Source organism: Aptenodytes patagonicus, chromosome 5 (genome assembly GCF_965638725.1).
Source record: "Aptenodytes patagonicus chromosome 5, bAptPat1.pri.cur, whole genome shotgun sequence".
NCBI classification, from domain to species: domain Eukaryota; kingdom Metazoa; phylum Chordata; class Aves; order Sphenisciformes; family Spheniscidae; genus Aptenodytes; species Aptenodytes patagonicus.
This window is the reverse complement of record NC_134953.1, coordinates 19,710,039-19,724,886: the sequence shown is the minus strand read 5'-3', so window position 1 is coordinate 19,724,886 and position 14,848 is coordinate 19,710,039. Positions and strand designations below refer to the sequence as shown.

Here is a 14,848-nt window from a genome sequence, read left to right as displayed (position 1 = left end):
TGAGCCTGGTTTTATCCCATTCCCCCTTCGAACCTAGTTTAAAGCCCTCTCAATGAGCCCTGCCAATTCATGAGCCATGATCCTTTTCCCCCTGTGAGACAGCTGGACTCCATCTGTCGCCAGCAGGCCCGGTGCCATGTAAACCTCCCCATGATCAAAAAAGCCAAAATTCCTCCAATGGCACCAGCCCCTGAGCCACCTGTTGATCAGGTGTGTCTTCCTGTTCCTTCCAGTATCCTTCCCTGCCACTGTAGGGATAGAGGAAAACACTACCTGTGCTCCCGATCCTTCAACCAGTCGCCCCAGTGCCCTGAAGTCCCTTTTGATCACTGCAGGACTTCTCTCTGCAACCTCATCACTGCCAGCCTGTATAACCAGCAGCGGGTAGTAATCGGAAGACTCTACCAAAACAGGGAGCTTCCTAGTGATGTCTCTGACCCGGGCCCCAGGGAGGCAGCAGACTTCCCTGTGGGACGGGTCCGGTCGGCATATCGGGCCCTCTGTTCCCCTCAGAAGGGAATCGCCTATGACAATTACCCTCCTTTTTTTCTTAGCAGCGGCAGTCATAATGCGTGGGGCTGACTGCCTCACCCTAGGCGACCCCCTGGATGGACCTTCGTCTACATCCTTGTTTGCCTCGCCCTCAAGTTCCAGGGCCCCATATCTGTTGTGTAAAGGCAACCGGGAAGGTGAGGGAGGCCAGGCTGGGGTTCGCCTGGCACCCCAAGCAGGGACCCGTTTCCATTCCCCCCCGTCGCTTAGGTCCCCTCTTTCTACCTGGTGGCAAGAAGGCAGGGGATCCTCTGCTTCTCCCGGAGCCTCCATCTGCTGCCTCTGCCTCAGGGACGGTAGGGTGCGGCTCCACCAATCTATCTCCCTCTCACACTCCCGGATACTCCTCAACCTTTCCACCTGCTCCTTCAGCTCTGCCACCAGGCCGAGCAGATCATCCACCTGGTCACACCACACACAGGTGGTGTCTCTGCTGCCCTCTGGTACAGCTGACAGGCTCAGGCACTCCCTGCAGCCAGAGACCTGGACAGCTGTATGCTTGCGTGTGAGCTCCATCTGGGTCGCCTCATTCCTTCTGGCGACGGCTTTCGGCCGAGTGGAAACCATAGCTGGTCCTCTTCTCGGAAGCCGACGATTACCAATTGAGTTGGCCTCTAGAGCCGGGAGGGGGACTGCGCCCTGCCCGCTCGCCTTCCCTGCACGCCCTGCCTGCGTGAACTCAATCATCAGATTCTCATCAGAAGATGAGAATCTCCCATTTTACAGAAGATAGCATTCTCAAATGATCCAATATTTTATTTTACCATCTAACATTCGATCTCCATCTTCAGTGCTGGAGCTAGACCTGTCTCTTTCCTCTCTGTGAATTTTCACTAAGACGCCTTCTCCCCGATCCAGTTTACTGCCTGTTTCCAGTAGCACTACAGGAAGCACAAATAAAAAGAAAAAAAAAAAAAAAAAACCAAAAAACAAAAAATGAAAAAGCACACAGAAAGCTAAGAGCCACCAGAACAAAACCTCAGCGCAACTCAGAAAAGCAGGCTTTGTTACTTGTAGCATGTGAGGTAGGAACAAATAATGAAGATAATCCTTAATTAATTAAAAGCAAGGGAGGGTAGCATTGAGCCTGCAACAAAGAGATGCAGTACAAGCAAACTGAGAATGCTACACTGCCAGCGACGTTGCCTTTTGATTAAAGGAACAGAGTTCCCAGGCAGGCTGGCAAAAAAACAACAGTGAACAATATTAATTAACTCAATTAAGGCCGCCTCCGTGCTGACGCTATAGCTGTGGTTTAGGTTGCCTTCAAAAAGAAACAAAGTTTCAGCTTTGCACGCAACAGACCATGCTGTCTGTGAGTTAGCACGGGAGGGTAACTTCGGAACCTGTTGACCAATTTGAGCTGAATTCAAGAGGGGAAAAAGGTCACAGAGACACCGAGTTCCTGTAAGCTCAGCTGGGTGAAGAAGCAGGTCCCAAAATAATATCTGGCCTGAACCATAAGCCACCCAGTGTCCATCCTGAGAGCTGGCAGGGCTCCGGCTGATCAATGTATCGACCACAGCCGGCCCTCCAGCATACCTGTAATGCTCAGCCAAGTACACCATGTGCCACTATTTACTCCTCCAAATGGGCAGCAGAATGAGGGATCATGACAGATGAAAGAAAACACTGAGAGATAGAAGAGTCCTGGAAGGGCAAGCAGTTAAGGGATAAATGATGGCTAACTTCTGTTGCTTAACAAAATGACCAGGCATTTTACTAATTTTCTGATCCTTTGGAGAGCAGACAGCTCTCACAGGCCAGATAATCAAGTGTTCAGTGCAGCTACCAGGGCAGAGGCTCAAAAACACTCAGCAGAAATCATAAGCCAGTGGGATACCCTGGCCAGATCTTTCTCTGCCATATTCCATATCCAACGCTTTTCTGAAAGCCCTTCTGTTTAAAGCTCAGCTACCCAGGAAAGTCTGGCCAATGACAGTTGAACCACCTCTATTATATCTCCGTAACACCTGATATGGACACTGTGACTGCATGGGGCTTTCTCCTGGTGTAGCTCCAATAGTTGCCAAATCACATTTGGATAAAGATTCCCTCTCTTCTAAAATCACTGTTCTCTCAAGTAGCATGGCCGTCATATTGGTTTGCAATCTCACCGTCTCATAGGCAAGCTGTTTTTCAGGCCAGAGGGCAAATGTGGTTTTCAGAGACCTCCTGCCTGATACACAGGTCTGCCTGCCTGCCTATCCCACCACACACCGCGAGCAAGGCTTCCCATACACAAGGTCACCATGCTCCTTTACATGCAGGCTCACCAGTCTTGTGTCTTGCAACAGCCTTTCGATACCCAAACAGAAGCAAAACCCTGTCCCACTGCAAACACAGAGTTCATGCCGGTTCAGATAGAAGGTCTGTCTAGGAGTGCAGGGCCTCAGCCCCAGATACCCTTCTGCACCCCCATCCACACTCCCACTATAGTGTCAAGTGCTACCAACATTTTGCTGGTTGGGAAAAAAGCTAGAAAGACACTGTGGGTGCCAGAACAAGGACATTACCCTTCACATACTGCCCCAGCCCTCCACCTTGCAGAAGACTGACATGGGGAGACCCAGCCCAGGCCCCATTCAAGAGGGCAGGAGGAAGATTTAATTGCCCTGGCTCACTCAGGAGTCCTTCACCTGGACTTGGTGGGGGCAGAGACTTTTCTCCTTGCATTGTGAAGTGTAATACAAAGGGTGGGGAAGCCACCTTAATGATTCCAAAAGCTAACAAGACCCTTGAACTTTGCATCCTACTACATTATCCCATGACAAGATTGCACGAACAGGCACACAGACCTACACGTGCCCTGCTATGACTACCATGCTAAATTATTCCAACCCATTACAAACAAGCCACATAATTCAGAGACAGCTCCCAACCCACTCAGCAGACAGATGTGACCCCTCTCCTGTCTTTGTATTTCCAATGGAAGCCCAAATTCATGGTTCCCACAGTCTCACCATGTCAATTCTCAGCCAGATCAAAAGGAGCTGTGGTTTGAAATAACTCAATCTGAGAAGCCATGCAGGGATTAGAACAGCAGACAAAGATGCTCTTAAATCACTTTCAGCCAGAACTTTGCAGTGCTTTAACTTGATCAATCTGTTAATGATTTTAGCTGAGCATGTTCCACTTTTCTATTATTAATGAGAGCCCTGTTCTTCTCCCTCTTAGCTCCTCTGCTCACCTATTTTTCCTTTCTTTCATGCAATCTCTTCTAAAAAGAAAATACACCCAGCATCTGAGCTGTGGCAGATGAAGTAAAATAAGCCCTTTGTCATTAAGGAGCCATATCAATAAGGGACAGGAGTCAGAAAACTTGCCTTCCAACTTTAATTGTGATCAGCAGCCCAACCCGGAGAGATCCCTCCTCTCTTGCATACCTCAGTTTCTCACAAAAAAAAAAAAAAGTGAATAATACTACTGATCTTCCTTTCAGTGACCTTTGAAATACACAGCTGAAGTAGGCAGCATAAGAGCTTTATAAGTAGTCATGTCTGTTACCCTGTAAGCACAAAATTGGCAGGGTTTGGTGGTAAAGGACAGGAAGCCTAGAACAGAGAAATGCCCACGAATACAGTCATCCACCCCCACACACCTTGTGCAGAAAGAATTCCCCCCCCCAGTTTTCTGACAGAGGCAAGTAAGGACTGCAGACAGGCGGCCCCATTTGCCTGCACCTGATGGTATCAATCACAGCTGCAGGGGATTTTCCAGTCAGGCACAAAACGCAGGGAAAGGCTAACAACCAATGAGAGCTCCCACTCTTTCCTCCCTGCACTCATGAGGTCTTAAAGCACTTTTGGCAAGAGCTAAATAATTGTGTTTTATACGTTCTCTTCCACCCAACAGCTTTTGCAAATATCCATCCATTTTAAGCCTCAGCAACAGCCCTGCGTGTGAGTTAACTCTTCCTTGTAGATGGGGAAGCCAAGGCATGGGGCAATGCACACCCCCAGTAGGCACAATGGCAAGTCCAAAAATCATGAAGATAACCCGCATGCACAGCCTGCTCTCCTCTGGCACCCCAAGGAAGCACATCTGAACTCAACCCATGCTTTTCTCTCTTCCTTGAAAGTTAGCCGGAGCTCTGTTCTCAAGCCCTCTGCTCCTCTAACCCCTCACTGGAGTCCTCTACCAAATCTCCACAAGGGGCCCAATGCATTTCTGGAGCTTATCAGCAGCATCGCTCTCCACTGAAAATGTACCAGTAGTACCCACTTGTTATAGACTGGCGTAGTGTCTGAAGCAGTGCCAAAGCAGTTGCTTTTTGGATCCTGAGGCCTTTAGCCCATCATTGACCTAACTGATTTGCTGTGGCTCAGCCCTAGTTTTTCCAAGGCCCAAACATCTGTTTTAGTCCCAAGGACACCAGTAAGTGCAACCACTTTTCCCAGGAAGAAATGTTACTTTGTCCCACCGTGCAGTGGCTGGGATGAATTCCAGTCCCTTCTGTACCCCCACACTCACAAGAAAGAAAATAAGAGAGGAACAAAAACGCTAAAACTTGTGCAGCATCCTCAAGTTGGTCAAAATATTGTGGAGTCCCAAGTGGCAGAGACCTGTCAGGACAAGCGTATCCTCTGCAGATCATGCACCGGGAGAGAGGCAACGAAGTGCAACTCCCCTGCCCCCACCTATCAGCTATAACTGGCGTAGGAGAGGGAGAAGATCGGCAGCAAAGTGGGTCTATCAACACCTATCCTCGGGGGCTAGTGCCTGTGACAAAACGGGGCACGGCAGTTGAGGAGCTGGAGAGTACACACTGCTTCAGTCAGGAGCAGCCAGGATTCAGATTGCTGCTTCCTGGCACTGTAAATGTTAACATCATCCTTTCTCCCAACCCAGCAGCATTGCCGGCAGTTGCTGGTGGGATGCTGGTGGTTTTACAGGCACATGAATCAGGCTGGAGGGGACCGGAGCAGATGAGAGACCCCGGCATTGGGAGTCCCATCTTCAGGAAAAAGCCTAGCAGCAATTAGAGATGACACAAAAGGGAGATAGTATCAGCTGCAAGGGGGGGTGAAGTGCTTTACCACAGCCGAGTGCCTGCTAAGACTATTTTCCTCTCTCACAGAGGGAACCCCAGACAGCAGGAGTTTCACAGAGCCAATGACTCCAGGAGGGTTTTCACATCAGTATTTCAGCAGCGTCTGCCTTTCCAGCGTGCATTTCCCAGGCCCCAGCTCCCCCTCCCCATGCGTTGCAGTATTTTCCTTCCTTTAGCAAATGCCCACGCTCCCTCTAGCGCCCAGCTCTGCTTTTCACACACCAGCAACCCGGCACCCTTTCCTACAGCCTGCAACCCAGGGTGTCCAAATCACGCTGGAGCTAATTAAAAGTGATTCTATTTTGGGCATAGAGGCTCTGTAGTGCTCTGCAGATCTGCCTGGCTAGCGTTTGTGTTGCATACCTGAATACAAAGGGGAGAAAACAGAGTGACAGCCTCAGCGTCAGGGACCCTCCTTGAATAAGAGGGCTTTGCCACTGATTTCAGTGGCAGAGCAATCAGGTCTCCTTCAGGACTGAGAGGGAGGGAAAAAAGAGAGGTTTGATTATTTGGCATTAGTCTTTTCTGCTTTTTATTGTATGCTGGGACTCTGGGGGCCATGAGGGCTGGGAATTAACCCTAAAATTTCCATAGCAGGTTATTTATCAAATATGTTTAACACCCACACAGCCACGCTCTTCAAACATGCAGCAAACTTTATTCAGTTCCTTCACTCTCACAACACCCCATAAAGGCAGGAAAGGAAATACTGTCTTGCCCTTGTTTTTGCATGGAGGAAATGTTAACAACAGTGCTGCAGTTCTCCCTGGACATTAAGGGGAAGTTAGGATTTGGGAATTTGTTTGCCTTGGATTCCTGCAGGGATTTTAAGCAAACCAAGAAACTTGCATGCAAAGATGTGGCTTCAGCAAAGCAGTATTTTCCAACTAAGGGTTATTTCAGCTTAAAATCCCTGTTAGGCTCTGCCAAGAACGTCGCCAGATCACTCTCCAGCACGGCTTACAGTGTAGGTCAAACTCCCACCTCCCAGAGCCAAGCAAGACAAAGGGGAGGGCTGTGCACAAGAGAGAAGGAAGCTCATCCACCCACAGCCCTGTGGCTGTAGTTCAGAGAATGTAAAGGGCCCACAGGTCTCCTTGCTGTACTGCCCCATGTTTCCTCACCTCTGTACTCATTTTTCATCCTTACCTTGCACTTTTCACTGCTGTAGGATACTGCAGGTTGAATTCTCAACTACAGTAAACTGGCCTAGACCAGTCCTATATCAATCTACACTAAGGATCCAACCAAATACTTTGCTGCTTTGGGGACTTTCGGCGTTTACTGCATTCAATGCTTCGCAAGGAACATGTCATTTAATTTACTGTCTTGATTAGAGGCAGGTTGGACTCCACACCTTCAAACACAGATTCGCACTGGAAGCTAAACTTGACCAGTTCCCAGCCAAACCCAAGCCTTAACTCCATAACTGACACATTTCCTTGCAATTGCCCTGGAACCAATCCCAACCATGAGCTCAGGCTTCTCCTTCAATCCTGAAACAAATCTGGATTTGTAAGAGAGTACTGACTCAGGTAAGCACTTACTGCTCTCCTCCATTCTATCTACAGACATCCAGGGAGCTTAAGGAGCATGACACTATGGTACGACTTAAGTAAATTCTTGACTGTTTGCAAGACTGGCTTCCAGTATCCTTTAGTACAACCAACATTAAAGATATTTGCTCCTTAACCCGTGCTTTGCCCATTAGACGACACTGCTTTCGTATTTTTTCTAAAATCTCTACTACGAATCCAGCTATAAATTTGGAAATTCTCAGAAAGTTTAATCTTCCCACAGCCTTGCATTTAAAAAACTATTTGTCTCATCTCACCCCCCTCTTGGGAAAAATTTCTCCTGCCCAACATAAATTATCTGCTCAAACCCATTTTCAAAATACTTTGTCATCTAATTGGATTAATGTTTTCCATAAAAAAAATTAATTAAACAATCACATAGCTGTTTCTGTTTGCATTTAAATCACGGTGAAAGCTTAGCCACAAATCCTAGGCCTCATCCCTGAGCATGAAAAAGTCTGAGTATTGAGGCCTGAAGGGAAACTGCTGACAGGCACCTAAAACAGGAGCAGTTCTGTAACTGAGCTCTGGGCTACAAGAACATCGACAGCTTACCGCGCTACGCAGGGTAATGGCCCGGGGAATCTGCCAACTTCACGGGATCCACAAGCAACATCAAGGCCCGTCACTGGACATCGACCTGACTTTGCAATGAAACCAGTCTGGAGAGAAATAACCCAAAGAATATTTTCCAGACGCCTTCTTCCCGCTCTACCAACTCAACACAACCATAAAAGCAATTGCCATGCAAGAGTTTCATTTTTATTTCCCCATCTTCTATTTGAATATTAATTAAAAAGGGATCGACAAAGTCCTAGAGAAGGACTTCAGTGGCAAACTTCATTACTAAAGGTAGTGGAGAAGGGGAAATGCATCAAGACATTGTGACACGGCCAGCCTACCTTCAACGGCAATGAGACCACAACCTAGCCAAAAGCCATTTGAGAAAGAAACAGTCTAGAATAGCAATTAAAATATCTACCAAATGCAATGCAATTAATATGATTGCTCTGTCACCATCTTGCACTCTAGGAGTAAACATTTTAAACTGAAATCCAACTGGACTGTTGGAACAGTTACCCATGGCCGACAACTAAATGCAGCATTGCCTGCCTAAAGGCTCATTTTCTCCCCCTCCTCCCTTCCAAGCATAGCAGTCTATTTGGAATTGCAAATACTGCCCACATCGTTCTGCCCCTCACACACTGCATTGCTAGGCATCTTAATGAAAAACTACCTGGCACACAGCAAACCCATCAGCCTCCCCAGCTTGTAATTCGCCATGGGAGTGAGTAATGTCTCAGCATCAAATCACCAGTACATTAGCAGATCACACCAGAACACTGCCAACAGCATTCAGAAGAATCATTCCCGGAAGAGACAGGCTTCACTGCGAGAACTTGTACAACCTGCTTTTCACTGCCAGCCCTCAGAGCTTGCACAGGGTAAAGGAATAGGATCAGTGGTAGCAGGAGGAAAAGAATTAGATAAGCCCATTCAGAGTAGGGTTGTCACCATCAGATCATGTCTATGTGAGTCTTGACAATCTCCAAACTCAGAGACTCCCAAAACCTTCTGGTGCCTTGCTGCACCACTTTCTTTGAAAAGAAACTCTTCCTAGTGTCCAGTCTGACATATGTTGTGGCTGTTGCCACGTTATATCCTCTTCAACCAATAAGATAAGCTGCATCTTCTTTCTAACTCTACTTCAGGTGGCTGTGGGCTACTGTAGTACTATTAGCCTCCCCTTTACCAGAGTCTTCTCCCAAAGACATCTCATATTCCCAGTCTTGGAGCAAATCTTGCAACCATGTTAACTCTAGAGATGACAGCCACAGGCTGTCCGGACCTCTGGACAAAACAGTGTAGCATGGCTGACAAGATAAAACAAGGCGCCAGTCCAGTCTCTCACCAGCTCTCATCCTGCCTTCCCCAACTTTCAGAGCCTGGATCATACTATAAGCATCAATGCAGCTGCGTGGTCTGCACAAGCAGCAGCTGTATCACTTAGGCACACTATGCTTCTCCAGGTTATCTTCTGCACTGCTGCACTGCACTGAGATAAAAATATGCACTGCTGATATTTTTCATATAGCATGAAAAATCCAACCCCTAGGATCATACAGGAACTTGGCCTGGCTGAAGCAACCTGCAATATTGCACATGCCTTAGACAAATGCCCTCTCCTGCTCTTACCGTGGCATCACAGTGCATTTCCTCAACTTTGCTTGCCTCTGGTTACTAGAAAGGCAAGGGCATGTATACATGGGATAGCTAAAGCACACTGTGATCATAAGCTGAGGCCGCTCCATAGATAATGGATTGAAAATGTCTTCTAGAGGTTAAAAGAAAGCTAAAAATGTGCATCTTTGCTTCTTATATTGAAAAAAACTGCCCACACCACCACAGAATTTGTAGCGCTTCCATCATAGAAAAAGCATGGACAGAATTAAGTACTTCCTATAAACAGCTACATTCATCAGAGTGACAACTCTGAAACCTAATGACAACAGCCCCCATTTACCATTCCACTAGTGATCGTATCAGGAGAGCAATCTGAGTAAGTGTGTTTTATCCACTGTAGCTTGTTGAAATATCTTGAAAAAACTATTGTCAAGAAACAAGATAGTGAGATTTAAAGCTGTAACAGCATTAAAGGTGCTGCTACTTATTTTTGCAGATCCTTACCCTAGAAATCAGGGAGAGAGGAAGGAAGAAAAGATAATCTGAGGAATCAGATCATCTTCACAGGAAGGTTGGAGAGAGCATCTGGTAAGCAGAACGAGAAAAAAAATCATGCAATAACATAACCATCTAGAGAGAGGGAAAACAAGTGTAGAGGATACAACTGCTCACCGAATGGCACATTTGTACACAGTGTGTGTTCAGAGAAGAATGGCTTTGAAAAAAGAAAGGCTTGCAGATCTTCTGGGAATAATAGTAATTTTCACTAAAAATTCTCCTTCCTTCAGAAAGGCCTTAGCAAGAAAACATTTTATCTGATCTCTACCAGGTCCCTCAAGAGCTTCAGTGACCTCTCCCAATAAATGCTTCTATTAGGGCAGACTGATACTTGAAGTCCAAGTCCAAGTCTCCTTTTCCTAATACCAGACCCACTGAATTAAGCCAAGTCCCCTTCCCAAGAACACAGAGAACACAAACCTCATTTCTACACAGAATAGTATTTTTGCATTTTCCTAACAATTTCCACTTGAAGATCTTCAGGTATTGTACAAAGCCAAAATGAATTCTGCTCCACACCACCACTTTGTGGTAGCTAAGTAGTACTATCCTCATTTAACATGGAAAAGGAGATCCAGAGAGGTTAATTGTCTTTCTTAAGGTCACAGAAAAAGCCTCTGGGCAGGACAAAGCAGAGAACCCAAATTCCCCGATCTCACCAGCCTTTTGCCTCTATCCTAATCCTGACCTCACTATCCGCAAATGGAGAAAACAAAAGTTTGTTGCCTGGAAGGGATTATTTTTTAATAAGTTAAATTGATATTTGAGGGACATGGGAGAAAAGGGGGATAGGAAACAGAGGGGGAGTTGCTTTTAAAATAATTGAAAAAAACACAGGAGGTTTTTAACATTCTAGGTAACAGGACATGCAGCAGCTGCAAAGATCTCCCTTTTGTGGAGTGTTTGTAGATCTATACATCCCAGTAAAAACCTGATTTTTTTATTACCTTGCTTTCCTCTTCGTTGCAAACCCATCCAGTTGTTAGGAATCCCCCACCACTAATGCCTGATTTGAAATATACTGCTTCGTTGCATGAGACTTGATTGATCATGTTTTTAATAAATCATAAGAGACAAAAACTTAAGTTTTGAAGTCTGTTTGAGTAACAGGGAATTGGCAAAAGCAAGCTGTATGCCTCGTTACTGCTTTGGTGGCCTGAAAACAATAGCATACAGACAGGTCCTACCTGCTGTCCTAGGTCATCTGGCATAATCATGACACGAGTTAATATCTTTCGTCCATTTTCAGTACACCTTCCTGCTGCTTTATGCCTACCGTGACCTAAGAAAATACATGCTTTGAGATGAGAGACTGGGAACCAATGTGGCTGGCAAAAGAAGCCACACTCTTTCCCTGAGTGACCTTGGGCAAATTGCTTGACGATCCTGTGCCACAGCCACCCCAACAGCAGAATCAGGTAAAAACTGAACTGCAGTAGAAAAACAGGTATTGGATTCAGCCTTCTCTGCTAATAAATGAAAGGACCCAGGTTCCAGCATTTAACTTTCCCTCTACACTGTTTAAAAAAAATCCAATTAATCACTAAATGCAGTGTGTTTTCTCCAAGAGACAGGAGAGAAAAAGTCTCCAGATGCTAAACGTCATATAAGAAAAATCATGAAAAGATAACACTAGTATTCATTAACACGCTTGCTTTTCCTTCCTACAAACACCACACTGGCAATAAACACTAGTCTTTTGCTTTTGCTTGTGCTTTTGAGTTGGAAGCTTTCAATGCATGGTACCTTGAGGTGCAAAATCTTAATGGAAAGTCATGAACAATCGAGACATTTTCCTTTATTACCCTTCTCAGTCACCTGGAGTTAAAGAATAAAGGAAACTAGATATTTAAATGGCATATTTCTATAAAAGAAAACAAGGAAGGAGGGAGAATTTTGTGAAAATCACTTTCTGACAAGCACTTTAGAAAAAAATAACCTTTCTTTCCCCCGCAAATGCCTACAGAATGAGCTTTCTCTGCTACTTTAACCAGAAATACTCAAAACTATTGGAAATCCATGCTGGGAAGGGATGAGGGGGATTTTAGCTTCTTTTGCTCAACACCCCTTGATTCAGCACCAAACTAAAACAAAAGAGAGGGCATATAGGTTGTTTTCTTCATTACATGCCATGTTATATTAAAAATAAATAATCCTAGAGACAAGTGTAGTGCTGAAATATACCATGCAGCTGTTTTCTCTTGAATGTTTGCTTTCATCTCTAATGAGAGTGGAACTCGTGTCTGGCACACACAACTGCCTTTAAAAATTGGTTCAATCAAAGTAACATCTACGTTGCTGTCAGAATTATTGCCAAAGTAATAATAAATAAAGAAAAAAACTTCCAGTCAAAAAAATAAAGAGGTGGCTGAATTGCACATTATGAAGCTATAGCTGATGCACAGATAGATAGATAGATAGACAGACAGAATTTGCTTTTTAATGACTAATCAGTTTCACAAAGAACGTATCTGAAAATCCAGCCGATCTGTTTTATGCTGTTAATTGCTTTATGCCCATTTCCAATAGCAGCAAAACAATAAAAGAGGCATTTTCAAGGCAGTGACAAGCTATAATAATCAGAATAATGGGAATATCATCACCAGACATAAAGGTTTCCCGGAGTCCTTTAAATTACGCCTGTTCTCAGACTTTACATCAGAGGGGAAATAGTATTTCTGATACTAAGTTAAAAGAAAATTGAAGTTCTGTCCACAGCCATCTGCCAGGCGTTGCAAAGCCGGGTGCGAGGGAGGGCCCTGCACTATCATGGCACGATGGCGTGTGGGCTTTTGGGACACACACCCCCCTGCGCACACACAGTCCCACAGACTTTCAGGGACACCTCAGCTACTCGTTATTATTGACTTCAGGGAAAAGGCTTGAGATGCCACCGATTTTTTATAAACTTTTCACTGTGCTTGCACTACCTGCCTCCTCTCAGAGCCCCTTAACGTGCTGTGGGGCTTTCCACCCCTTAACGAATTAATGGGCTCTCTCTTGTCGCCAGCATGCAGAGCAGGGAACAGGAGGGCTTTTCCAGCACCGATGTACATCACTCATCCCCTGGCACAGAGGCAGCGAAGCGTGCCGAGGTGTATATTACATATGAAGAGACAGAGAGAAAGGGGACCCAGCTGTGCAGGCACATGGGACAGACTGGAGCGGGGAGCCGGGGGTCTTCCCTGCGCAAGGGAGAAGGCTCCGGCCAGCCCGGCCCCTTTGGCGGCGCTCCGATCGCGCTACCCCGGAGATCACAGCTCTGCCTTCCGGGGCGGGGGGAGAAAGGTGTCCCCGTTCTCCTTCATCCTTCCCCAGGAAAACTTTTCTCTTTTTCTGCGGCCATCGCTCCGTGTCCCCCTCCCCCTGGCAATAAGAGCAAGGTGCCCGCCAAGCGCCCCTCGCCTCCCCGCACCCCCGGCCGCAGCGGCAAGCGCGGCACCATCCCGCCTCGCGGGTGGGCACACGGCTCCCTCCCCGCCAAGCCGAGCCGGGTCGGGTCGATGGGGCGATACTCACGCTGCTGTTGTGCCCGGACCAGTGCACCATGGCTTGGTTGTGCGCCGCATCCCCGGTGAGCGCGAAGGTGGTGCTGCTCAGCCGCAGCTCCTCTGCCCCTCGCAGCCGCGCCGCTCTCCCCTCCTCCAGGGGCCCGCGGGGCTGAGCCCGGGCGCCGCGCTGCCCCTCGGCCGCGGGCACCCCCCGGCCGCCGCCCGCCGGCAGCGCCCGGCGCCCCTCGCTGCTCCGCCGGATCCGCGGCGCCGCCGGGCGCCGGCCCCCGGGCGCGCCGCCGCCCGCCCCCGCCGAGCGGAGCGCCGCTCCCCGCGGCCCCGCTCGGCCCCCCGGCTCCCCGCCCGGCAGCGGCTCCGCGGCGGCCGCCGCCCCGGCCGAGCCCCGCGCTCGGCCGCCCGGCCAGCTCCGTAATCCTCGCGGCGGCGGCGGCGGCTGTCGCTGCTCCTGCCTAAGGCGAGACGAGGAGGATGGCCAGGAAGGAGATGGAGACGAGCAGGATCTGCAAGTTATTTCGGCGCCGGTGCAACACCAAGAGAGAAGTAAGAGCCATGTCCAGGCGAGAAAAACGGTGTGGCAGGTCGGAAAGCAGTTAGTCCCCTTCTCCATGCCTTTGCGGAGCGAGTCGGGGGGCTTGGAGAGGGAGGGGGGACGAGATGCTGCGTTTAGGGCTTTTTTTTTTTTTTAAGGAGAAAGGGGCCGGATTCTAATTATAATAATTATTATTTGCAAAAGGCTCCTCTTTCTCTCGCTCTCCTTCTTTCTCTTCCCTCTTTCTCAGCCTCTGAGACGATGACCAGGAAAAAAAAAAAGAAAAAAAAAAAGGAAAGAAGGAAAAAAGAAAAAAAAACTCTCTCCCCGGTAGTTGGATTCTGTTCCTTACTGTTGGTGGATTTTTTTTTTTTTTTTTGAAAAGTGCTTTTCAGTGAAACTGTTCACGTTCAAGGATTTGATCAAGTGAGAGGGTAACACCACACGGGGGGAGGAGCCCCGAGCCTTGCCAAGCCGCCGCCGCCGCTGAAATACACCACCGAGTCACCAGCCGCGCTGCGCCGCGCCGCCGGGGGCCGGGAGCGGGGCTGGGGGCGGGAGGGGGAGCGGGACACCGCGCCGCACCGAATCAGCTGGAGCATCACCCAGCCTTTTCTCCTGATTTGGTGTGTGCGCTCCTGCCTGAGACGAAGGAGCCGTCATTCACTGTTTTCTTCTGGTGTATATTTACGTATACTCGTATTTACAGCAGTGTAGGTATTCCTCACCCTGTACGTATGCATGCATATGTATGCACAAAGGCTGGATATGGGTAAGGGGCATAAGGCAACGCAGCTGGGATGAGTAGCTCCTGGGTGACTCCCCGTGTGTGACAGCGTACCCACGGACTCAGCCATCCAGCAGCACCGCTCCGGAGCCGGCT

At 47.9% G+C, this 14,848-nt stretch overlaps 1 protein-coding gene across 1 annotated transcript in view; it reads right to left on the bottom strand.

Annotated features, from left to right (window-relative positions):
• Positions 1–14,462, bottom strand: part of SORCS3 (sortilin related VPS10 domain containing receptor 3) — a 314,167-nt gene extending 299,705 nt beyond the window's left edge. The window contains exon 1 of the mRNA XM_076338968.1: positions 13,444–14,462. Coding sequence (XP_076195083.1) covers positions 13,444–14,043 — 600 coding nt within the window. The 5' untranslated portion in view covers positions 14,044–14,462. The remainder of the gene's footprint in view (positions 1–13,443) is intronic.
• Between the last annotated feature and the right edge of the window lie 386 nt (positions 14,463–14,848).